Source organism: Calypte anna, chromosome 5A (genome assembly GCF_003957555.1).
Source record: "Calypte anna isolate BGI_N300 chromosome 5A, bCalAnn1_v1.p, whole genome shotgun sequence".
NCBI lineage: Eukaryota > Metazoa > Chordata > Aves > Apodiformes > Trochilidae > Calypte > Calypte anna.
The window spans coordinates 40002992-40022218 of NC_044251.1; the positions used below are offsets into that span (position 1 = coordinate 40002992).

At 44.7% G+C, this 19227-nt stretch overlaps 2 protein-coding genes across 4 annotated transcripts in view; one reads left to right on the forward strand and one right to left on the reverse strand.

Moving 5' to 3' along the window:
• FBXO34 (F-box protein 34) overlaps positions 1 to 18564 on the reverse strand; it is a 43445-nt gene extending 24881 nt beyond the window's left edge. For 2 of the 3 annotated variants that reach the window (XM_030451626.1, XM_030451625.1), the window contains exons 1-2: positions 18447 to 18564; positions 4816 to 4894 (exon numbers count right to left, since the gene is read on the reverse strand). The gene's annotated coding sequence lies outside the window, so the exon portion shown is untranslated. The remainder of the gene's footprint in view (positions 1 to 4815; positions 4895 to 18446) is intronic. The other variant, XM_030451627.1, reaches the window with a different exon arrangement.
• Positions 17806 to 18879, forward strand: LOC115598474 (basic salivary proline-rich protein 2-like). Its single transcript, XM_030452507.1, has one exon. The coding sequence runs from the start codon at positions 17806 to 17808 to the stop codon at positions 18877 to 18879; it is 1074 nt and encodes a 357-aa protein (XP_030308367.1).
• The last annotated feature ends 348 nt before the right edge of the window (positions 18880 to 19227 follow it).

Sequence of the window (19227 nt, forward strand, 5' to 3'; positions counted from 1 at the left end):
TGGAGAATGTTTCTCATCACTGAACAGCTTTGCAGCTTGCAAAAGACAGAACCTGCTCAAAGAGACCAGAAAGGATTTTGAACACTGAGCAGCACAGGAGTGTGACCAGTGACAAGCTAAATTCTTTAAGATGAATAAAGCAGGCATGCAGTACATGCTAAAAGTCTTTCCCAGCCAAAGTAGCTGCTTGGTTTTACACAAAATTCTTAAAAAAACTCTTCTGCTGAACTAATGTAGCTATGGGTAAGCCTGAGGTTCTGGCAGGTAAACTGCAGTAAAGACCAACTTTAAATACAGTATCATTCTGCATGATTGTTTCAAAAGACTGCTTAAAAATCCATTTTGAAACCTACCAATTCGGTTGATCTGCAATCTTTTTTTGGCTACATTTTTAAAGATTTTTTTTTTCCTCCCATTAATAACTCAAGAGTTACTTGAAGTAAAAAATAGTTTGATATTTTCAGAGCTTTGCAGTTGATATGCCTGGCAACTAACACGATTTGCTTTTTAGAAATTCCAAGTATAGAATAAATTCTGTCATTGTTCATTCTTGAAAGAAAAAAAAAGGCCCAAAAATAGCATCTATATTTCAGTAAAGGAAAGGTACTGCATTCTCAAGTGCCTTGTTAAATGTGAGAACTTTTGCTGCATATCTTTCACTTTTCATGTGTCATCTTCAGAATTTGGTAGCCCAGACCTACAGCAGAAATTATTCTGTTGGAATTCTTTCCAGGTTTGTTTTACACTACTTGCAGACTTGCTAATGTAAAACCAGCTTGATAAGCAAGACAGTCAAGCAAAAATATTGTTATCTAACAGCATTCTCTGCTGCTCCTCCCTCTAGTACAACCAATATTCTCTTTTCAGGGTTTCCTCCTCTTGGACAAAACAGAAAAATATAAAACCAGAAATAAAGAGCCACCAAATCAGCAGGAAACTAAGCAGAAAATATGTTACCCACAACTGTGGTTTTAAAAGGATGGTTTAAGTGAACCACATTTTGAGCTGGGGATTGATACTTGACTGTGAAAACACTGAGTATGTTTTTAGCTTCCCCAGCAGAGGGGCTCTGGTGTGAGCACATCATCCAGCAGAAGACCATAACCTTACAAACCCAGAGCTCCTACTCACCACGCTGGCTTTCCTCAGCAAATTGCTACCAAATCCCTCTCCCCAAAGCCAGCTAAAGTTTGCTTGCCTGCAAACTAAATTACTGAAGTAATCACCAAGCCTCATCAGCCTGATCTCTCACCATTTAACATCTCTCACTAATTCTCTGTGAGCTTGCAGGAAATCGTTTCAAACAGCTCCCTCAAGAAAATAAGTTTCAAGCCCTAGTTTTTCCATCCTGAGCCATCCCTGCACTATTTCATAGCTCTGATAATTGTACCACTGACTAAGCTCCAAGTGGGAATAGCTGTTTTTATCATCACTATTAAAAACAGTCCCTCACACTCTCTGGAATCTGGAAACTCATTGTAGCTGCATCCCACCCTTCAGCCTCTCAAAACACTACAGAGATGAAACCATGTGCTGAAACCAGAGGATCCCTGTGCTGAACAACAACTGTAATTTCTGGGAGGTTACAACTGCTTCCTAAGTGCAGGCAGCCATGGAGGTGTGGTTATTGATTTTAGAGGGGCAAGTGGCACAGGAGCTCAAAATCAAGGTGAACTTAAAGAGTTTTACATGCTGGACTGGGAGAGTTCAGTTCTTTTTAGAAATGTAGCAGTGATGTGCATGTTCAAAAGCCTCACACATTCACAGAGCTTTGTAGGTTTTACATTATTGTGCTGTTATGGGGGTTTTTTAAAGTAAAAATATTCACCTGTTTTCCTTTCCTAAAAACTCCCTGCCTTGGTTCTTACACTTTAGTCAGAAGAGTGACTGACAGCTCTCAGAAGCAGCAAGATGCAAAGCAGTTGAAAGAAGAGTGGATTTAAAAAACAGCTTTTAATTATCTGAAGGTGCAGTTGCCAAGTAGAGGCTGTGCATCAGATACAGATGGGAAAATTCCCCCAGGTTTATTTCACAGTCAATTACAGTGGATTAACCTATTAGCAAGAGCAAAATTTTTTTTTTTTTGATGCAAGTTTCAACAACTTGAAAAATCATTGTCACTTGGACTTTGATACACAGGAGCAGCAATCTGTTTTATCACACTCCCAATCATCACAGTCCATAAACACACTCTACAAGCAACCTCTCCCTCTTTTTTAATGCATCTTCTGTCATCATTCCCTTCTCAGGGAACAGCATCCCTCTTGGCTTTGAGGAGGAAAGCCTTTTATCCATCATTTTATCCATCCATTATGGTAAACATCTTTTTATTGTTGCTGAAGAGAAGCATCAAACAGCTCCAACTTCTTTTACACACACCCTTCCACAAACTCACAACTTATTTCTATTTTTCACTCCTGCAAGACATCACAGTACAATGTCTCTGTCAAACAGAACAGCACTGCAGCACCAAAGAGCAGCTTTCCAGGATCCCTGTGCTGAACACTGGGTGTGCCTACTTTTGTTTGGTATCAAGTTCCTTCTGCTGGCTCCCCTGCAAGAGCAAGCTACACGAATAGCTAAGTTTTTCCCCCACCTCCAAAAACATCTGTTCCTTTTCTAAGTTCTGCTCACTTCCTTCCTCTTTACCATATCACAAAGCCTCTCTTTTTAGCAAGGCTGCCTTCTTGATAGTCCCATCACCATTATCTCCTTGTTCAGAGTGAATCATTGACTCTTGCAGAGCTTCCAGCCCTTTCAGCTCAAGGCCAGGCAACCGAATTCAAACATCCTGATTTAGAGAGGGTTGTTCAGCTCTTTCCCTGCCTCTTTTTTAACACTCCACAGCTTCCTGTCCTGGGAGGCAATTAAACTGCTATAAAGAAAAGCCAGTTTCTGTTAAATAGCCTCACTTTCTGTAACACTGGGTGCTTAAAGCAACTGCATTACTTACCCAACTTCCACTGGAACAGCACTTTCATTCCACAACGTGCAGTGATGAGCAAAAACTGCTTCAGCACAGAGGAGTTTCAGTTGGGTTTTTGCTGAATCCCACAGCATTTCAAGTTCACATTCAGACTTGGCACACTCGACCACCCCGCTCCAACACACAGCAGAAGGTCACCCCTCAACCCCCCCACTGCTCAACCCAGAGGCATTTCTTCTTTCATTTATTTTATTTTTTTAATTTTAAGGGTGCATCAGCTGCTCACTGAAAGTGGGAATGCTTCATTTAGCACACACACACACACACACACACTTGTTAAAACTGCTCACAGCCTGCAAACACTGCATTGTGCAGAAGTCATTCAGTCTCCCCCATCCATGGATTCAAGCAATGGAACCGTGTCCAGGAAAGAGAAACTTGGAACAATATGCAAATATTTCAGTCCCTTATTCCCAATATTCACATCCTACACTAAATCCCACATCCTGGTCATGCCGAGAGGTGACTCTGTTGAGGATCTGCTGTCCATAATGGGTGGGAAAACGACCATTATCTGTCTTGCCCCAGTGCTGCACCCTTTTATTTGGAGTTATTACTGCAAACTGCTTTTTTTTCCAGACAATGGTTGTGTTATTATAGGTACCTTCATGCCGTGCCAAAGCACATACACACAGCAATTCAGAACAATCAGCCTTGTTTTCATGGGAGCAAAGGTTGCAGCCAAATGAAATGGGTGGAGATCACATTAAACAATCTTGGAATCTGCTAATAGGATATAGGAAAATGTGACCATAATGCAGATGCAGAGTTCCCCTTTCACCTTCCAATGTTATGGAGAAAATAAAAGCTTTGGAAAACCAATTACACTGTTTGAACAACATTAAGCAAGCTGAAGTGCTCTCAGCATGCTTACAAGACCACTGAGAAGTTCTTTAAAACGAAAACAAGAAACTGCCCTTTCAAAGCTCTGAAACCAGAGAGCAAGTTTCCCCACCCCAGAACACCACCTGTTTAAAAGATACAGGATACCTGCAAGATGTCTGCTTATCCACAGTAAAGAGAAGCTCATCACGACGACTGCTGCTGTCTTAAAGACATGACCAGCCCCACCTCTGCCCAAGAGGGGACTTTTCATACTGAAGCACCTTGCTAGGTCAGCTGTAACCTGCATTCCCCTTGTTTGCTTTTGAGATGTGCATTAGTCAGCTTTCTCCTCCACAAACCTGATCGTGCCTCTGCATGATCACAGACTGAAGTCATGTCCTTGAGACTGTGACATCAGTCTGTTGCCATGGTAACGTACAGGGCAGTCCAAAATTCAGTATTATGGCATCACTGCGGGATCAGACAGCAGAGTGAGCCAACGCCCCAGAGCTGTTTTCTTTGCAGCACAAACAGCTAAGACATTTAAATCCAAATGTTGAAATCTAACTGTACTTTATCATGATACTCTTCATCAACACAAGCCAGAAGCCTCTCAGCAAGAACGACGCTCCGCAAAGGTCATTAAGTTGAAGACAAACAGACAAGCCATGGTGCATCACTAAAAAGAAGGGCAATATGTTTCCAAGGATGGCCACCAATTATGAAGAAAGCTGAGCTCAGCTCTCTGAATAGAAACCACCATCTGTTCCTAAGGCAACACCAGATCTGCCTAAAGAGATCATCCATCAAGAAACAGGGATGGCCCCTTGGCACCCCAGATCAAGTGCTGGGTTGCACACAGTTTTTCTGGAAGTCAGAGACCAGAGTGTGACAGGCATAGCATGACATAAGGCAGAGTTCTTCAAATCTGAGCTTTGATGGAAAGCTCAGCACATCATTAACCCAGCCTATAACAAAGCCACGTAGTTAAAAAAGGGTGGTACCTTCAAAGAGTTGTTATTCCATGCAGGGTAAGACATTACAGTTCTGTAGGTTCCTTGTACACTCAGGAGAATGGCATTTCTGAAGAGCAAAAAGGGAAGGAAACAGGAAATTAGTTAAATGGTAACAGTCACAACTAACAACCAGCTCTTAAAACCCAAAAGATCAGGTTTGCCCAGTGCAAAGGGCACGTGCCAACACCAATCCTTGCACTGCTGATATCTGGAGCACCACTAATTCAAGGACTTCGGAGCTGATGGACAAAGGAGATCCCAAAACAAGTCCATCCAGCAGCTACAAAGGTACCTGTCCTGCCATAAGGAAAAGTCCCTCTGGGCAGCTGGGCAGAAGCTGCCTTGGGGGTTCAGGCTGCAGGGAGAGCAAAGACCGACCATGAAGCTCTCAGGATTTTCATTACCTGTTCCTCCATTCACATGAAGTCCCTGCAAAGGGTCGGGGTGTGGGTTTCCCAGTCACTGCTCTAACACCCAAATTCCTCAAGACCCTGGAGTGCCACTGCTTCCATGTGGTCAGCCTCCAAGTAAACCCAGCCACTCCTCATAGGCTTGAACAGTTTCAGTCCATCTCCTTCTGCTTCCCCTGGTTAACCCACATGACCCCAGTAACTCACTCAACATTTCCTTCTGCAGAGCTGATCTCCATCCTTCTCATCACCTTGGATGCACCCACAGTTTCTGAACAAGCTGCAGGCACAAGGAACATTTGCTGGAAATTGGAAATTCCTGTTCTCTACACGGATGTAACTCTCACCCTCTCCTAACCCCTCCACCCAGGTTCCTTGGCTGTAATTACCCCATGCCTCGTTATCTAATAGCCAACACAAGCCTCGGGGCTGAGAACCATTGTTTGTTGGTCTCTGCAATGCCACACACCCCGGTGGTGTTGTATAAATAAATTCCACAGCCTGTTTCAGCCTGAGTCTGAGCTTGATTAAGACCTGAACTGTACCAGTTTCTAAATGACTGGTGCCAATACCTTCACTCCTTCCCTGCTCGGTGTAGCAACACCACCTTACGCAATCACCCACCCCAGGCAGCTCTAGAGCCAAGCATCAGGACAAGCTGATTGCTCCCAGGGACCACAGCTGCTGAGAAAACAAAAATTAAACCCCTCTAACTTTTTAAATACAAATTGCAAGCTAGAAGGGGAAGAAGAGACCAGCCAAGAGGCAAACTGCTTTCATCAGGAGGACACCTAAATGACAAGTCCCACATACCCATGTCACCTCTCAACCACCAAGGCTTTGCCCCAGCCTCAGCTCTTAAACACCCAGCAGGTTTCCCAGCTGCCAAGTCTGAAGTGCCATGGGGGCTGAGATCCTGGAGGCAACTTGAAGCCAAATGGATTTCAGAGGAAAATAAAGCCAGCAGGCTTCATTTCCATGGAGCTCCTGCAACATAACATAGGCTGGGCAAGTTACGCAGGGCAGAGATCTTTTTTATTAACAACCTAGTAAATTTAGATTAAAGTCTGATGGGCTTTTTCTCCTCCCTCTGCATAAAGATGCTGTCCAGCCCTGAGGAATCAGTCCAGCTTCTGCAACAGAGAGAACTTGCTCACCTGACACCACACACAACCTACAGGATTGGGGCTCTTCAGGTACTCACTAAACTTCCTCCCAAAAAACCAAAAAAAAAGTCTCCAGTACTGGTGAATTTGCCTTCAGTTGATTTTCTGCAGTGAAGGTGGATCATAACAAGGTATTGGCTGTTGAAGCAGCACAAGAGTAGAGTAGTAGCACCCATCCCAGCTCATGAACACACCAATGCACAGATCCATGGACACTGGGCACCTTTGCTCCCAGCCACACCTGCAGATTCAAGCAGCGAGAACAAGGGGGAGACAACTTCCCCCCCACAAGAGCCCTGACACCTGCAGACACAAAGCTAACTCCAAATTACTAAGCACAGCATGGGGAATGCAAAAAGACCATCCTGAGACTTTTTCAGGTAGAATTTAAAGCAGCCCATCCTTTGGTTTCTTTTCCTTACAAAGGCAAGGCCCCCAACCTCTTATAAAAAGGCAGCACAGCACCCATGCTCCCACCAACCCTACTCTTGACTCCTGTGTCCCTTTTTCCAAGGGAATTGTGGCAAAGAACACACCAAGCAGAGCCCTGCTGCCAGGCAACACTCCAGACCTGAACCTCATTTCCAGTTAGGCAATACCCAATTTAGCCTGCAGCCTCCTCCCCCTGCAGTATCAGTGGCTAAAAATGGATGCAGGAGTCTGATCAGCTACAGATTTTCATAGGGAAAAAAAAATTTCCCCCTAAACAGATGAATCAATACCTCCTTAAAGGAAGGTGATGTAGTTCATCTCTCATTAAAAGAATTTATATTGTTCTTGCCAACCCATGGATTTATTTGGGACAGCTTGCAAAGCATGTTTGGGTCTTTCCCTCTGAAAAAGGACCTATAAATGCAAGACTCAACTGAAGGGCCCCAGATTCTTTTTAATTCTTTGAAATTCCCCATCACTTCACCTTAAGTGAGTCATGGAGCTTTACACTGCAGCTGGATCCATACTGAGTCATTCTACATGCCCAACCCTATCAGTCAAGTTAAGAAGAAAATCAAGCCCAAACTTACAAAAAAAAAAAAAATTAAAACATGAAAAATGTGTATCACATTTTCTTTCCCAAGATGTTCAAGAACTCTCTGTCTTAGTGGGCTACCATCCTCCCTCTGACTTGAGCAACCGTGCTTCCAGCACAAAGCAAGAGCCAAGAGCATCTGCCTGGAGTCAAGAACAGACCCCCTCATGGGTAGCAACAGTTGAGTTCAATTTAATGCAAAAACAAACTGGTTTTCCACTCAAAGAATTGTATGTGGCTGAGACTGCACAGTCAGCTGTCTTTTTAGGAATAGATCAGACTGAACAGTTCCATGGCAGTCCAGAAAAAGTGAGCCTGACAAGAGTTTAAGCTTTGCTCAGTACTATGCTGGGCAAAACCCAGGCACTCCCTTTGTGGTGCTTTTACAGCCTTAAGCCAAATACCTCAAACCCAGCACCTCAAACCCAGCATCTTTCAGAAACATCAGCTCTAAGAAGGTATTTGATCAGAACTCAACTCACACTTTTATCCTCTTTCAAAACTCTTTTTTTTTTTTTCAAAAACTCTCTCTGAAACCCTTTCTAATGATTCTCTCTTGCATCATATGAGTTGCATCTAAGGCCATGTCTGACCTTTAATGATGCAGTTCTGCTCCAAACTCATCAACGTGACCACTCTCACCACAGGGACTCATCCTAAAGCATCAGGCTTGGTAGCTGAGGTCTGCCCAGGTTGTTTCACTTGACTATTCAGGCCCTAATGCAGACAGAGAAACTAATTAACATCTCTCACTATGGAAGGGAAATATCTAGATGCTCACTGGTTTATATCTAAACCACCTGAGACATCTAATCTCAAAGCTAAATGGAATCTCACTTGGAAAACCTTCAACTGGAGGTGCCAGGTAAGGGAATGCAATATTTTAGGGTATTTTTGGTGATTACACTGGGTGGACACCTCTGACATGCACAAACCCCAGAGAAGCACCATGAGTTACAGGAAGGGGAGAAAAAAAAAAAAAAAAGACTTTGTCCTGGCTAACATTCACAGAATGAAATTACAGTTTCACCCCAGGGAGAAAGGAAAAAGCACTTAGATTTTGTTTAGATTGAAGTGCTGCAAGCCACGCCACTTATCTGCTATCAGAGCAGATTTCAAGGCCAATGATTATTCAGTAATGAAGTAACTGGAATGGGAAGGCATGCAATTAGACCCATCTCCTTCTACTCTAAAAAGAAAAAAAACCAAACAAAAAAAACCAGAACACAACAAACAACAGCACTGACATTATCACCTCTTCCTCTAGCTCTGCTACCCTCATCACTTAAAATAACTACCAAGCAAAGTGAAGCTGTCACAAGCTGCTAACAAGCCTGGCTGGGCCCTCACTGGAAGCTGAGGTGATATCCTCAGTGTCTCATCAGAAGTTACTGGTTTGGTTAATGGGATGTTTCCTCAGGTACTCACACATGCAATATTAAGCTCAACACGCCTGCATTTGGCTATTCCAGTACAAGCACACACTTCTCAAGAGGAAAAAAGCACTGCTGTTCCTCCTAGCTTTAAGTCAAAGCATCTTTCACTAATTCTCCCAGGCAAGACCACTGTGAAGTGAATATATTCCATTCAGGACACAGGTATCACTCTCTGGCACTTTGTGTGGCTTTACTGAGCCCAGCCTGAAAGCCTTGGCTCATTTTACCCAAGCAATTTGCACCCTGCCTTCCCTTCAAGAGTTGTGCTTTGTCTTTCTGAAGTGGCATGAACAGCTCCTTCCATAACTGCAGCTCAGCCCGAGTATGCAGAAAGGCCCCATACACCCCAAGGCCAAATGGCAACTCACAGTAAATCCCTTCTTCCAAACTGCAGTTCCAATAAAATATATGTTGACATTTATACAAGTTCAAAACTTCACCCATCCTCCCCAGCAATACCAGGTGGTCTAATTAAAGACAAGCCCTCTCCCAACAGCCTTTGCCTCACATATACCCCAGGGAAGTTTCTCTATCTGATATCACCACCTTCTACATTATTTTTTTTTTCCTCTCTAGGCTTCTTCAAATAGAAAGCCTGGCAGACTACTCAGTCTAGAACTGTTTGTTCTGCCTGGACAGCCACCTGATGAAAAACAATTCCCTGTTGGTGTACTGTGACCCAAGGAACACAAAAGAATAATAAAATAAATAATAAACAAACAAACCACAGGAGTTACAACCAGTATTAATGCAACTTGCAACATCAATGAGCTTGCTCCGTTGTGGACACAACAATTTTACACCCAGATTAAGTTCTTTCTTTTTTTTTTTCCCAAGTTAAGCTCTTCCCAACCTCTTACATTTTTCCCAAAGATGAATGGGCCACCCCTGCAGGGCACTGGTGTCTTCACTGCCTTGGATTCACTCAGGCCAGGGATGAAGTTGCATTAACTTCACAGAATTCACACCCAACCTTTTCCTCACTGCCTGTATCTACTGTCCCAAAAGAGGAAATAGGAGGGGGAACCTTTTTTTAGGAGAAACAGGGCATGCAGAATGCTGCAGAGACATTTGCTACCAAGTCACATCAAGTACTACTATTTACCCTACAACTTACCCCAAAGCCTACAGCTGACCCAACAGCATATACACCATTTTAACAATCCCATAAGCTGGGAGAGCCCAACAAACAAAGCAATCATTAGCAAAACTGGTTTGGCCCACTGTTGGTGACACCCCATGCACCATCCTGAAGGGACAATGACTCAAAGGGCTTTGAGCTCCTGGTGGCAGCTGCATTAAAAGAGTTCCTAGGTACCAAAGCCACTTCTCCAGCCACTTCTGTCACAAGACCAATTTCAAGCAAGTCATTACACATTTTAATATGAGTACATCTGCAGTCCTACTGCATCTAAAAAAACATTCATAAGTATCCTAAGAGAAACACAGGGATTTTTTTTCTTAACACCATGGAAGGAGGAGTCATTGCTCTCAGTAATCCTCCCACAGCCCAAACTGCAGAAGCAGCAGCAGATTTACTTGGACTTCAGATGCATCAACAAGCACTCTGCATCTTCATTCATGTGTTTACTAAGACAAAGTTACCTCATTTAAAAGGATGACATTAGAGTCCTATCTTCCTTTAGAAAGGAAAAAAAAGAATTAAGAAACTAATCTTGTTTGTTTGTCTCACAGTGGGTAGCAAACTCTGCTGGTTAATCTGAGGTCTAGAAAACCACTTCCAGAAAACAAGCTTTCCTTGAAGTTGGTTTTTAGAGATCATTTACCAACTCCCTGACATTTGTCCCAAGTTCCACACCTTTTATGCCCTGACTGTTCAGCAGCAGATTGCCTGAGCTGCACATGCCCTGTGCTGGACAGCCCTCTTCTCCCCAGGACAGGACAGGGCAGTCATGAAGGCAAATGAGTAAGAAAATTACAGTCAACATGATAGGCAGCACAATACCAAAGCAAGAGCACCCTAACAGCACAAAGGTTTGGGGAAGCTCTGTGTCCATGGTCATAGGGAGCTTCTCCCAACCTCAGGAGAGGAGGAAGCACAACAGGTTTGAAGACAAACACATTAAGATTGCAGTCCCAATGCCAGAGTGAAGGCTTCCTGAAGGAAAGGATTTTTAAGCTCTGCAATCAAGACCTAGGTGAGGCAAAGTTGAGAACAAAGACTTCAACAAAGAGCTTTATAAATCAAAATGGAACCTCTGGAAGCACACGAGGCAGAGAACACAAACCCCAGTTCAGCACGAGCTACTATCACATGGTACCCAGCAAATCCTTTTTGAACCCAGTGTCCAAATTTTCTTTTTAAAATAATAGCCTCCAGGATGACACACTGCAGAAAGCTGAACCACAGGCACAAGCCATGAGTCTGTCTTTGAAGTTTAGATACAACAGAAAATTATTTCACTTACCCAGATGCAGAAGGATAGCTGCTGCCTTTGATGCTACAAGAAATTTTGGGCTTAAAACTGCCCAAGGACTTCAAATTGCTTGTTGGGCTGAAGAGTGGCAACACCCAAACCTACACATACACAGGAACATAATTATGCCTGGTCTAGACTTGGCTGGGGGGGAGAGGTGTGGAAAAAAAAAAAGAAGAAATAATCTTTTCAGTGATGTTAGCAGGCAAGGAAAATAATAGCATGTACAAAGAAATCTCTGGAGTGACTTATGAACAAGATTTTATGCTTGGCTTTCTGCCAATTAGAGAGGAATTAAAGAGCCTAGCAATATAACCCTGCTCATCCCAAAGAAGAAACTGCATTCTTAAGTGATCAACAGAGTAAGAGGGAAGAAGAAAGAGGGACAAAGACTTGGGACTGCACAGTAAAATAGGAAGTTTCTTATGATGCTGAGACAGAAAGCAGGCTAAGAGTGTAATACAGAAAGAACAGCTGAAATTTTAAAATTAATCCAAAAGAAAACTAGCCAGTAAATAACAGCTTTCCAATAGAGCAGACAATATTTTTTCCTATAAAATTCCAACCATTTTAATACTTTACAGACTATACACCTCCCTTGACCATCAACCAGCAAAACCAGTAAAAGGAGGATGTCAAAAGCAAACCAGCAGACCAAGTGGAAAAAGCATTGCTAGACATCTTGAGAAGGAGAAGATGTGTGAAAACCCAGCCTTCCTGTAGGAGAGAACAGTAAGTAGCTATCTGCAATGGTGATTTTATATCCAAACCCTTTGCAGCTTAAAAATTCTCATTATGAGAGCAGCTTTTAGCAGAATTAGGACCAGACTTGACATGCCCCGATTTCCCTATGGTTAGTTTTTGAAAACCATCTAAACCTAAAATATTTCAGGTGCTCTTCTCACACTGCAGAAGAGCAACTGAAACCTGGCTTCTAATTTGACTATTACAGCATGCAGTTTCTGAGAATTTAATTTCAACACTTTTATTTGAATGACAGAAGGAATTTTTTTGTTGGACTGCAATTTGAAAGTTACTAGAAATGGCAGCAAGCTGCTGTTATATGTTAAGGCATTGCAAGGAGGAAAAAAAAAAAAATGTTCCTGAAGCTGACTAAACCAAAGCTTGTAAGACACCAAAAACATGAAATGAGCTAGAAGTAGCTTAGGAGTTGCTAGGGATGTTTAAAGTTAACAAAATTCTAAATTAAATGGCTGCCACTTATGTTTGCCAAAAAATTATGCAAATTTCCCAAATTCATACATAGGAATTAGCACAGCAAAAAGCAAGTCCCAAATAAATGATGAAGTTAGCCTTGATCTTATTTTTCCAGCAGATGGAATTAGCTGTGTGGGAAGTTATTTTTTTTTTCAGTCAGAGATTAAACATATTATCCTGAATATCAATTCTGCAAATACAGCATATTAGATACATGAATCCATTTCAGGAATATGCAAAAAACAACCTAAATCCTTCTTTATCATCATTCTAAGGACAGTTGAGGAGGGCTGACATATTTAATACTTATTTTTCAAACCAATCTACTATCTGCAGACAATTTAGCTGAAACAAGTTTCCTGAGAGTACATTAGTGTTAATAGTCCAAACAGGTTTTTCCAAAGAAAAATGTCTGCCTTGACTAAAAATACACCCTCTTGATGTGCTAATTGACAGATCACAAAAAGTCACCCAAAACTGCAAGTTTGAACAACATCCATCAACTGACAGCCTCCAGTTTTTGCACATTACTTCTCCAAAACCTGGTTTTATCCATTGTATATCATACTGTAACACAGAAATCCACCTTTTCCATTGCTATTCCCAATTTCTCACTTCATCCTTAAAAAGATTCAGCCTTCTCCTAAAATCTGTTATTCTCAATGGCCAAACCTCACCTTGCCCTTGACCAAAATACTCCCCCTGTGTTCCACATTCTGAATTTAATTTCCCTAAGCAGACAAGCCAAGAGCTGCCCCAGTGCAATTTATTCTCAAAGACATTCAAAGACCCAGCAACTTTTCTCCTTTGCCTGCCTCAACCTTGGTATTCACATCATGCTTACAGCAGCATGATCCAGAATGCTGTTATCAGGAGCATCCAGATTAGGAGGTACCCACCTAGGAGTGCCCAATTCTGTGAGAATCAGCAGACAAGTCTTGAAAAAGCACCAAACCCATGCTGCAACATGAAGAAAAGTTATGTTGCTTCTTGTGCTGTACAGGCACCAGGTTCCAAAGAGAAAGGTGGTGAAGGAAGGGAAAACAAGCTTCCAGTCTTGCTACAAGGGCATTGCTTTCTAGCTCCAGGTAGACCAGAAAAGCTCTCCAGAACTTGTGTGTGTGTGTGCTACAGAAAGCAGCCAAAAGCTACATAATTAAAGGAACATAGGGAGGGGAAAATAAAGTTTAACTCTAATTGAAAAGTCAAGTAAGCAACACACTGGATTGAATACTATTAACCACAACTGGGCAAATTAAAAGTAGATGTACTGAAAGCAGCAGAAACCCTGCCCGAAACAAAAAGAGAATTCTCAAACAAAAATACTTCTGTGGCCAAATGAAATACTGAGCTTAAGTAAGAAAGCAAGCACTTCTATGCCTATCCTGCTCTGTCCTCCACCCCTTCTCAACCAGGGAGTCTCATTTATCTCAAAGCAATCAAAAGAAAACACTTCAATTTTTAAAGTGAGAAAAGCTGTAAAAAATTAAAGCCCTGTCTGGCACGCACAAATAATATTTGAGAAATCCAGAGGAGATTCTCCAAGTTAGGGGAAGGATGAAAACAGTTCTGAATAATTTCCTTTGCATAGCCCAGTGTTCCTGCCAAAGCAGTTCTGTAAATCCCATGACAGTTCAGATAATTCTCATTCCTAGAACAACAACAAAAAAATAAAAGAGCTAGATTGAACATTAGCAACATTAATTGTGTGATATGACCTGAATGATGCAACAACAAGTAGTTAAGTGAACCACATCTGCTGAATTTTTAATCACTGGTTGTTTCACTGCAAGGCAGCAGAACACTGTGTATTGGCTTCCAAGCACTGTAGAGAATGGCACATCAGGACAGCAAGATTTTCACTGGCAGATATTCAGCCTCTGTGCTACCTAAATGCTATTAGTTTGCATTGAACTGCAGACACAGCAAGGATTTTTTTAATTCACATGGAAAATAATGCTCCTTCCTGTACCCTAATATACAAGTCAGCCATTTCTTCATGGTATTTTTTTTTAAAGCTGACATTTTCCTAACAGCCATTCATGCACCCCTCTGTGGTATATTTTCACTCCCAAAGCAGCATCAAGGAGTCATGTGGCTGCCCAGCAGCTATCAGATGTAGTTGAAGCTCCAATGTGTAGGAGGGTGACCTCTGTAAACATTCACATTACCTCCCCACTGCAAGAGGAGGTCCAGTTGCAAAATGTTTAGGTGTACCTGAGCTATATTTAATCCATCTGCCTCTAAGACCCATTGCACTGACACTGCAGACACCCAGGTTTTACCATGAACTGGCTGTCCAAGCAAGTGCCAGTGAAGGGAGCTGCACAAGCCACTATTCCAATGCCTCTCCTGCTGTGACTTCTGGTTTTGATACCTAAAATAGCTGGATTAAAACTAACCCTCCTGCCTACAGTGGTAAATACATCTCCAGTTATGCTCTAGGCATAAGACTGCAACAACAGGATTAGCAAGTGATACAGCAGGTATTCCACTTCCACAACAAGACAAAAAAAGAAAAGCTGTTTGGGGAACAAATGCAAATTCCACAAATACAAATCTCACAACTACAGCCAGAATCCACACCATGGGCAATTATCCCTATTCATATTTTAGGGGTGAAAGGAAAAAAAAAAAAAGACATTAAACAAAGGACAACACTCATCCATTAAAGTCTGTCACATTTAACAGAGTCTAACTGTAATAAGCTAATGGAATCAAAATAGCTTAGGAAACAAAACCAGTAAAATATGGTACAAATAAAAACTGAGCAGCCACACATACCAAAGCAGCATTCCTGTGCCCTCTTCACTGCAGAGCTTACAAAGCTGGGAAGCTGGCCCCTAACCAGTAACTTTCACTAAACTAAGATCCCCTTCAAAGGCTTAAATGTATGGAGAGGAGCATCTAGTAATGTATTCAGTGACTAAATAATCCACAAGAGCCAAAAAAAGCAGCAGACAGGGACAAGAGATGCATGTTGACAGGGACAAAGCTACATTATGTTTAATCACAGGCTTAGGAGGAGTTGTATGTTTTCCTTACAAGCTCAACTACCAGGTACAAGGAAAAGCTGGTATCTTTTCCAAAACCATGTATCAAACCTGCAGTGGGAATACTGAAATATGCTGGATCTGCTGATAATAAAGCAACCAAGATTTGAGGACTCTGCTTTGTTATGCTACAGGGCAGTGAGAAGTGAAAATAACACATTTTCTATCAATGTGTTGGTACCTGAAACCTCAGGAACATTTAAGCATCTGGGTAGTACTGTGAGTCTACTGCACAATATTTGATTTCACAGCACCACAAATGGACCTTGGCACCTCTGTACCCCAAAACCACTGCCCCTCCTGGCACATGACCCAAAAGACAGCCTCTTTGAACATATGCTCCTGCTGCTATTCTGGCCAGCACTGTTGTACTGGATGAGCTCCCAATCCTAAGGGCCACAGAAAGATGTTTTATATGCCTGTAAGAAAATTAGCACCTGACAACTCACTCACACATCTTCACGATCCTTATCTAACTGGAGAAAGATTTTAAAGAGCATTTCGTGCAAGTGAAATGTAAGCAGCTTCCTCCTCAACCTCTGCTTGTCCTCCAATTAAACAGGGAAGAGACAACTTAGTCATACCAAGCAGTCAAGATGATTTTAAGATACAGGTATCAAACCAAATCCACAACTTTTCACACCTATTAAAACACTGCCATAGAAGAGGAGATTTTGAGAAGCACAAAGCAATTAACAGACACTGCCTTTGTGACCAGGCTCCTGGTGATGATGCCCAGAACTCCCTGACATTCCATTTCTTCCCCTCAAAGGCTCCGTGCTACAGCACATTTATGTTTTTAGCACGTAAGGGGAGAACTGGGCATGAGAACTGGTTTTAGCATGAGAATTGGACATGTTACCTTCAAAACCAGTCAATAAGGCTCTTTCACTCATGCCCAGGGAAGGCAGAAGTGGCTGCTGGAAAGCATCGCAAGGCGCTCCCTTGCCCCTCCCCTCAGGACCCAAAAACGCTGCATTCAAAACACTCCCATCCCCTGCAGCAAGGATTAGCCATTTATTAAAAAGGAATCAAAACACTGTAAAAGGCTTCCAGTAACGATTTCAAGTGTTAACAAAAAAAAACAAACCACTACAATCCAACTCTGGTGCAACTAGAACTGCATCAAGAATTCTTCTGGGCAATGAAGAACAAGTAGCTGAGTCGTAGGCAAGATGATGCTGATCAAACAGCTCAAAAGGAGAAGAGAACTTGATTTTTATTTTTTTAGGCAGTCATTTGGCTGCCTCCACATCAAGCAGTCACATTAACAACCTCCAGCTATCTACTGGGTTTGATACTCTGCACTTCCAAAACAACCGCCGACCTCCGTGCTCGTTTTGATGTTATTTTTGCCTCTTCTCTAGGAATGAGGGACAATGATAATGGCCAATTATGTAAAACCTTTCAGCCGAGAAAACACGAAGCACCACGCAAACGCTCATTAGGACTCATGACTCGAGTCTGCACTGCACATTACCCGGTTCCAAAGCCAGCCCGGCTATCTCCAGCCACCAAAACTGGGTATCAAGAGCCATGGCATAGCCCAGATAGCACGCAGAGCAGCAGGGTGAACCACTTGAGTATTTACACAGCTTTGCAGGCGGGTTCTACAGCCTGCAACAAACCCCGAGCTGCTCCAGCAGAGCTTCACAAACCCATCCAACCTGGTTATTTAAAAGCAGAGCAGAGAGACGTAAGCTGATCTTGGGCGTTGTAGAAAGCACCTCACTGGACAAGCATCAGAGCCACTTCGCTGGCTGATAGAAGGAGATTTTTTTCCAATTGGAAACTACACAGCTCAAGTCAATAAACCTCAGTTTACTGCAGAAATTCAAAGCTACACTTATTGTTTCCAGTAAGGCCTTGGAGGAAGTAATTTTGAGAAGAAATCACTTCCACCACAATTGTACTTTTAACCTTTCTGTAGGTTCTTACGCCATCCCCACACAAACGCATTATTAGAAGCATTACCTACAATATCTAACAATGATTAAAGCCTTAATTTTGGATCATTGTTTACGTTTACTCAGCTTCACAACCCTTCCTCCGAAAGGCTGACCGATGCACGGCAAACAAACGCCATCAGGAAGTGACAGTACACCGAAGATTAACATTTTGGGGGAAATACCTGGCGTTCCGTTGCTTAAAGAAACGCCCAGCGTTGAGGCCAAGACCCGCAAATAGCAGAGAGAAGGTTGAGAACGACCCTCGAGCCCCCGGCTCTGCCATGGGCCAAGCGTGGGCTGGCGACCAGGGACGATCTCGTTATGCAACGCCCGGGAAGGAGGGGAGGAGAACCGCCGCGACCCGCAGGCCCGACCCCGGCCCTGAGGAGGGGATGGAGCCCGGCAACCCCCGGGCCGCCTTTCCCCGCACACACACGGCGGGTTCCCGCTGTCAGACCCGCCAGGCCGGGCCCCGCCGGGAGGCGGGAAGGCCACGGGAGCGCGGCCAGAAGAGCCGAGAAGGGGGCACAAGGGGGGAAGCGCGATTAAACCCCTCGAAAGAGAGGCGGCCCCCGCGCCTCACCCTCGGCAGGGGAGAAGGTGCCAGCGCGGAGGTGAACACCGAAATTAAACCGAAAGAGCGTAAACCCCGGAGGGGACGGGAGGCGCCGCGCCGGGGGAACCAGGAGGCCCAGTGCCCTCCGCAGGGCCCGGAGCCGCGCAGCCCCGTCCGGCGGGCAGCCAGCAGCCCCTCGGCGGCCCCCGGAGCCGCCATGGCCGGCCGGGAGAGCGGGCGGTACGTGCGGGGCCTGTTCGCCGCCCACCTGCCCGCCTCGACCCGCGGCCCCGCACCGAGCCGAGCTGAACCGAGAAGGCCGCCCACACCCCGCGTCCCGGCCCCGCCGAGTCCCGAGAAGCCTACCCGGAGCGGGGCTGGCCGCTCTCCCGCGGGGAGGAGGGGACGTCCCGGCGGCGAGCTGCTCAGAGCCGCCAGGCTGGGCTCGGCGCGGCCGGATCCCCCCTGCGCCGAACCGCGGCGGCGGGAGGGGCCGCGGAGGCCGCTCCAATCGGCGCCCGGGGCGGGGCGGAGCGGGACGGGCCCGGGCCCGCCGGGGAGGGCCGAGGAACCGCCGACCGCCCCCGCGCCGTGCCAGGCACCGGCAGCCCCGCTGCGCCTGGCAGCGCCGGGCGGGCAGCGCTGGGGCGGGGGGCCCGACTCGGGGCCTCTGGCGTCTCTCTCCTCAGGGTTTCCGGGATCTCCTCCGCCCCCCTTCCCGGCCCGGAGCTCTCCCCAGGGCCCGGGGCTCTCCCCAGGGCCTCCGCGGTCTCCTCAGAGCAGGGCAGGGCAGGTTTAAGGCCGGGGACGTCTCGGGGCTGAGCCGGCTGTGGGGTCGAGGGATGCCCCCAGGGCTGGAGCCCGCACGGCCTCGCTCGCCCTGGTGTCTCAAGGCCCAGAGGTTCGTGCCCAGGTGCTGGTTCGGGGTGCTGGTTGTTGTGCGACCAACGTGGCACTGAAGGGAAAAGGGTGTCAGCTGCCAGCTGCCTGGAACCTGCAGCTTCCGACTGCATTTAATAAGGTGGTAACAGGCAAAAAACCTATAGAGTAATTTGCAGGAGGCCAAAGAAACCCATTTGATAGATGTTCTGGCTTTTAAATCTACCTAACCCCTGATTTCAGGGCTAAAAGAGCTGCGTGGAGGTTA

Coding starts and splice junctions, on each gene's coding strand:
- LOC115598474 (XM_030452507.1), top strand. CDS start 17,806: ATGGGCCAAGCGTGGGCTGGCGACCAGGGACGATCTCGTTATGCAACG.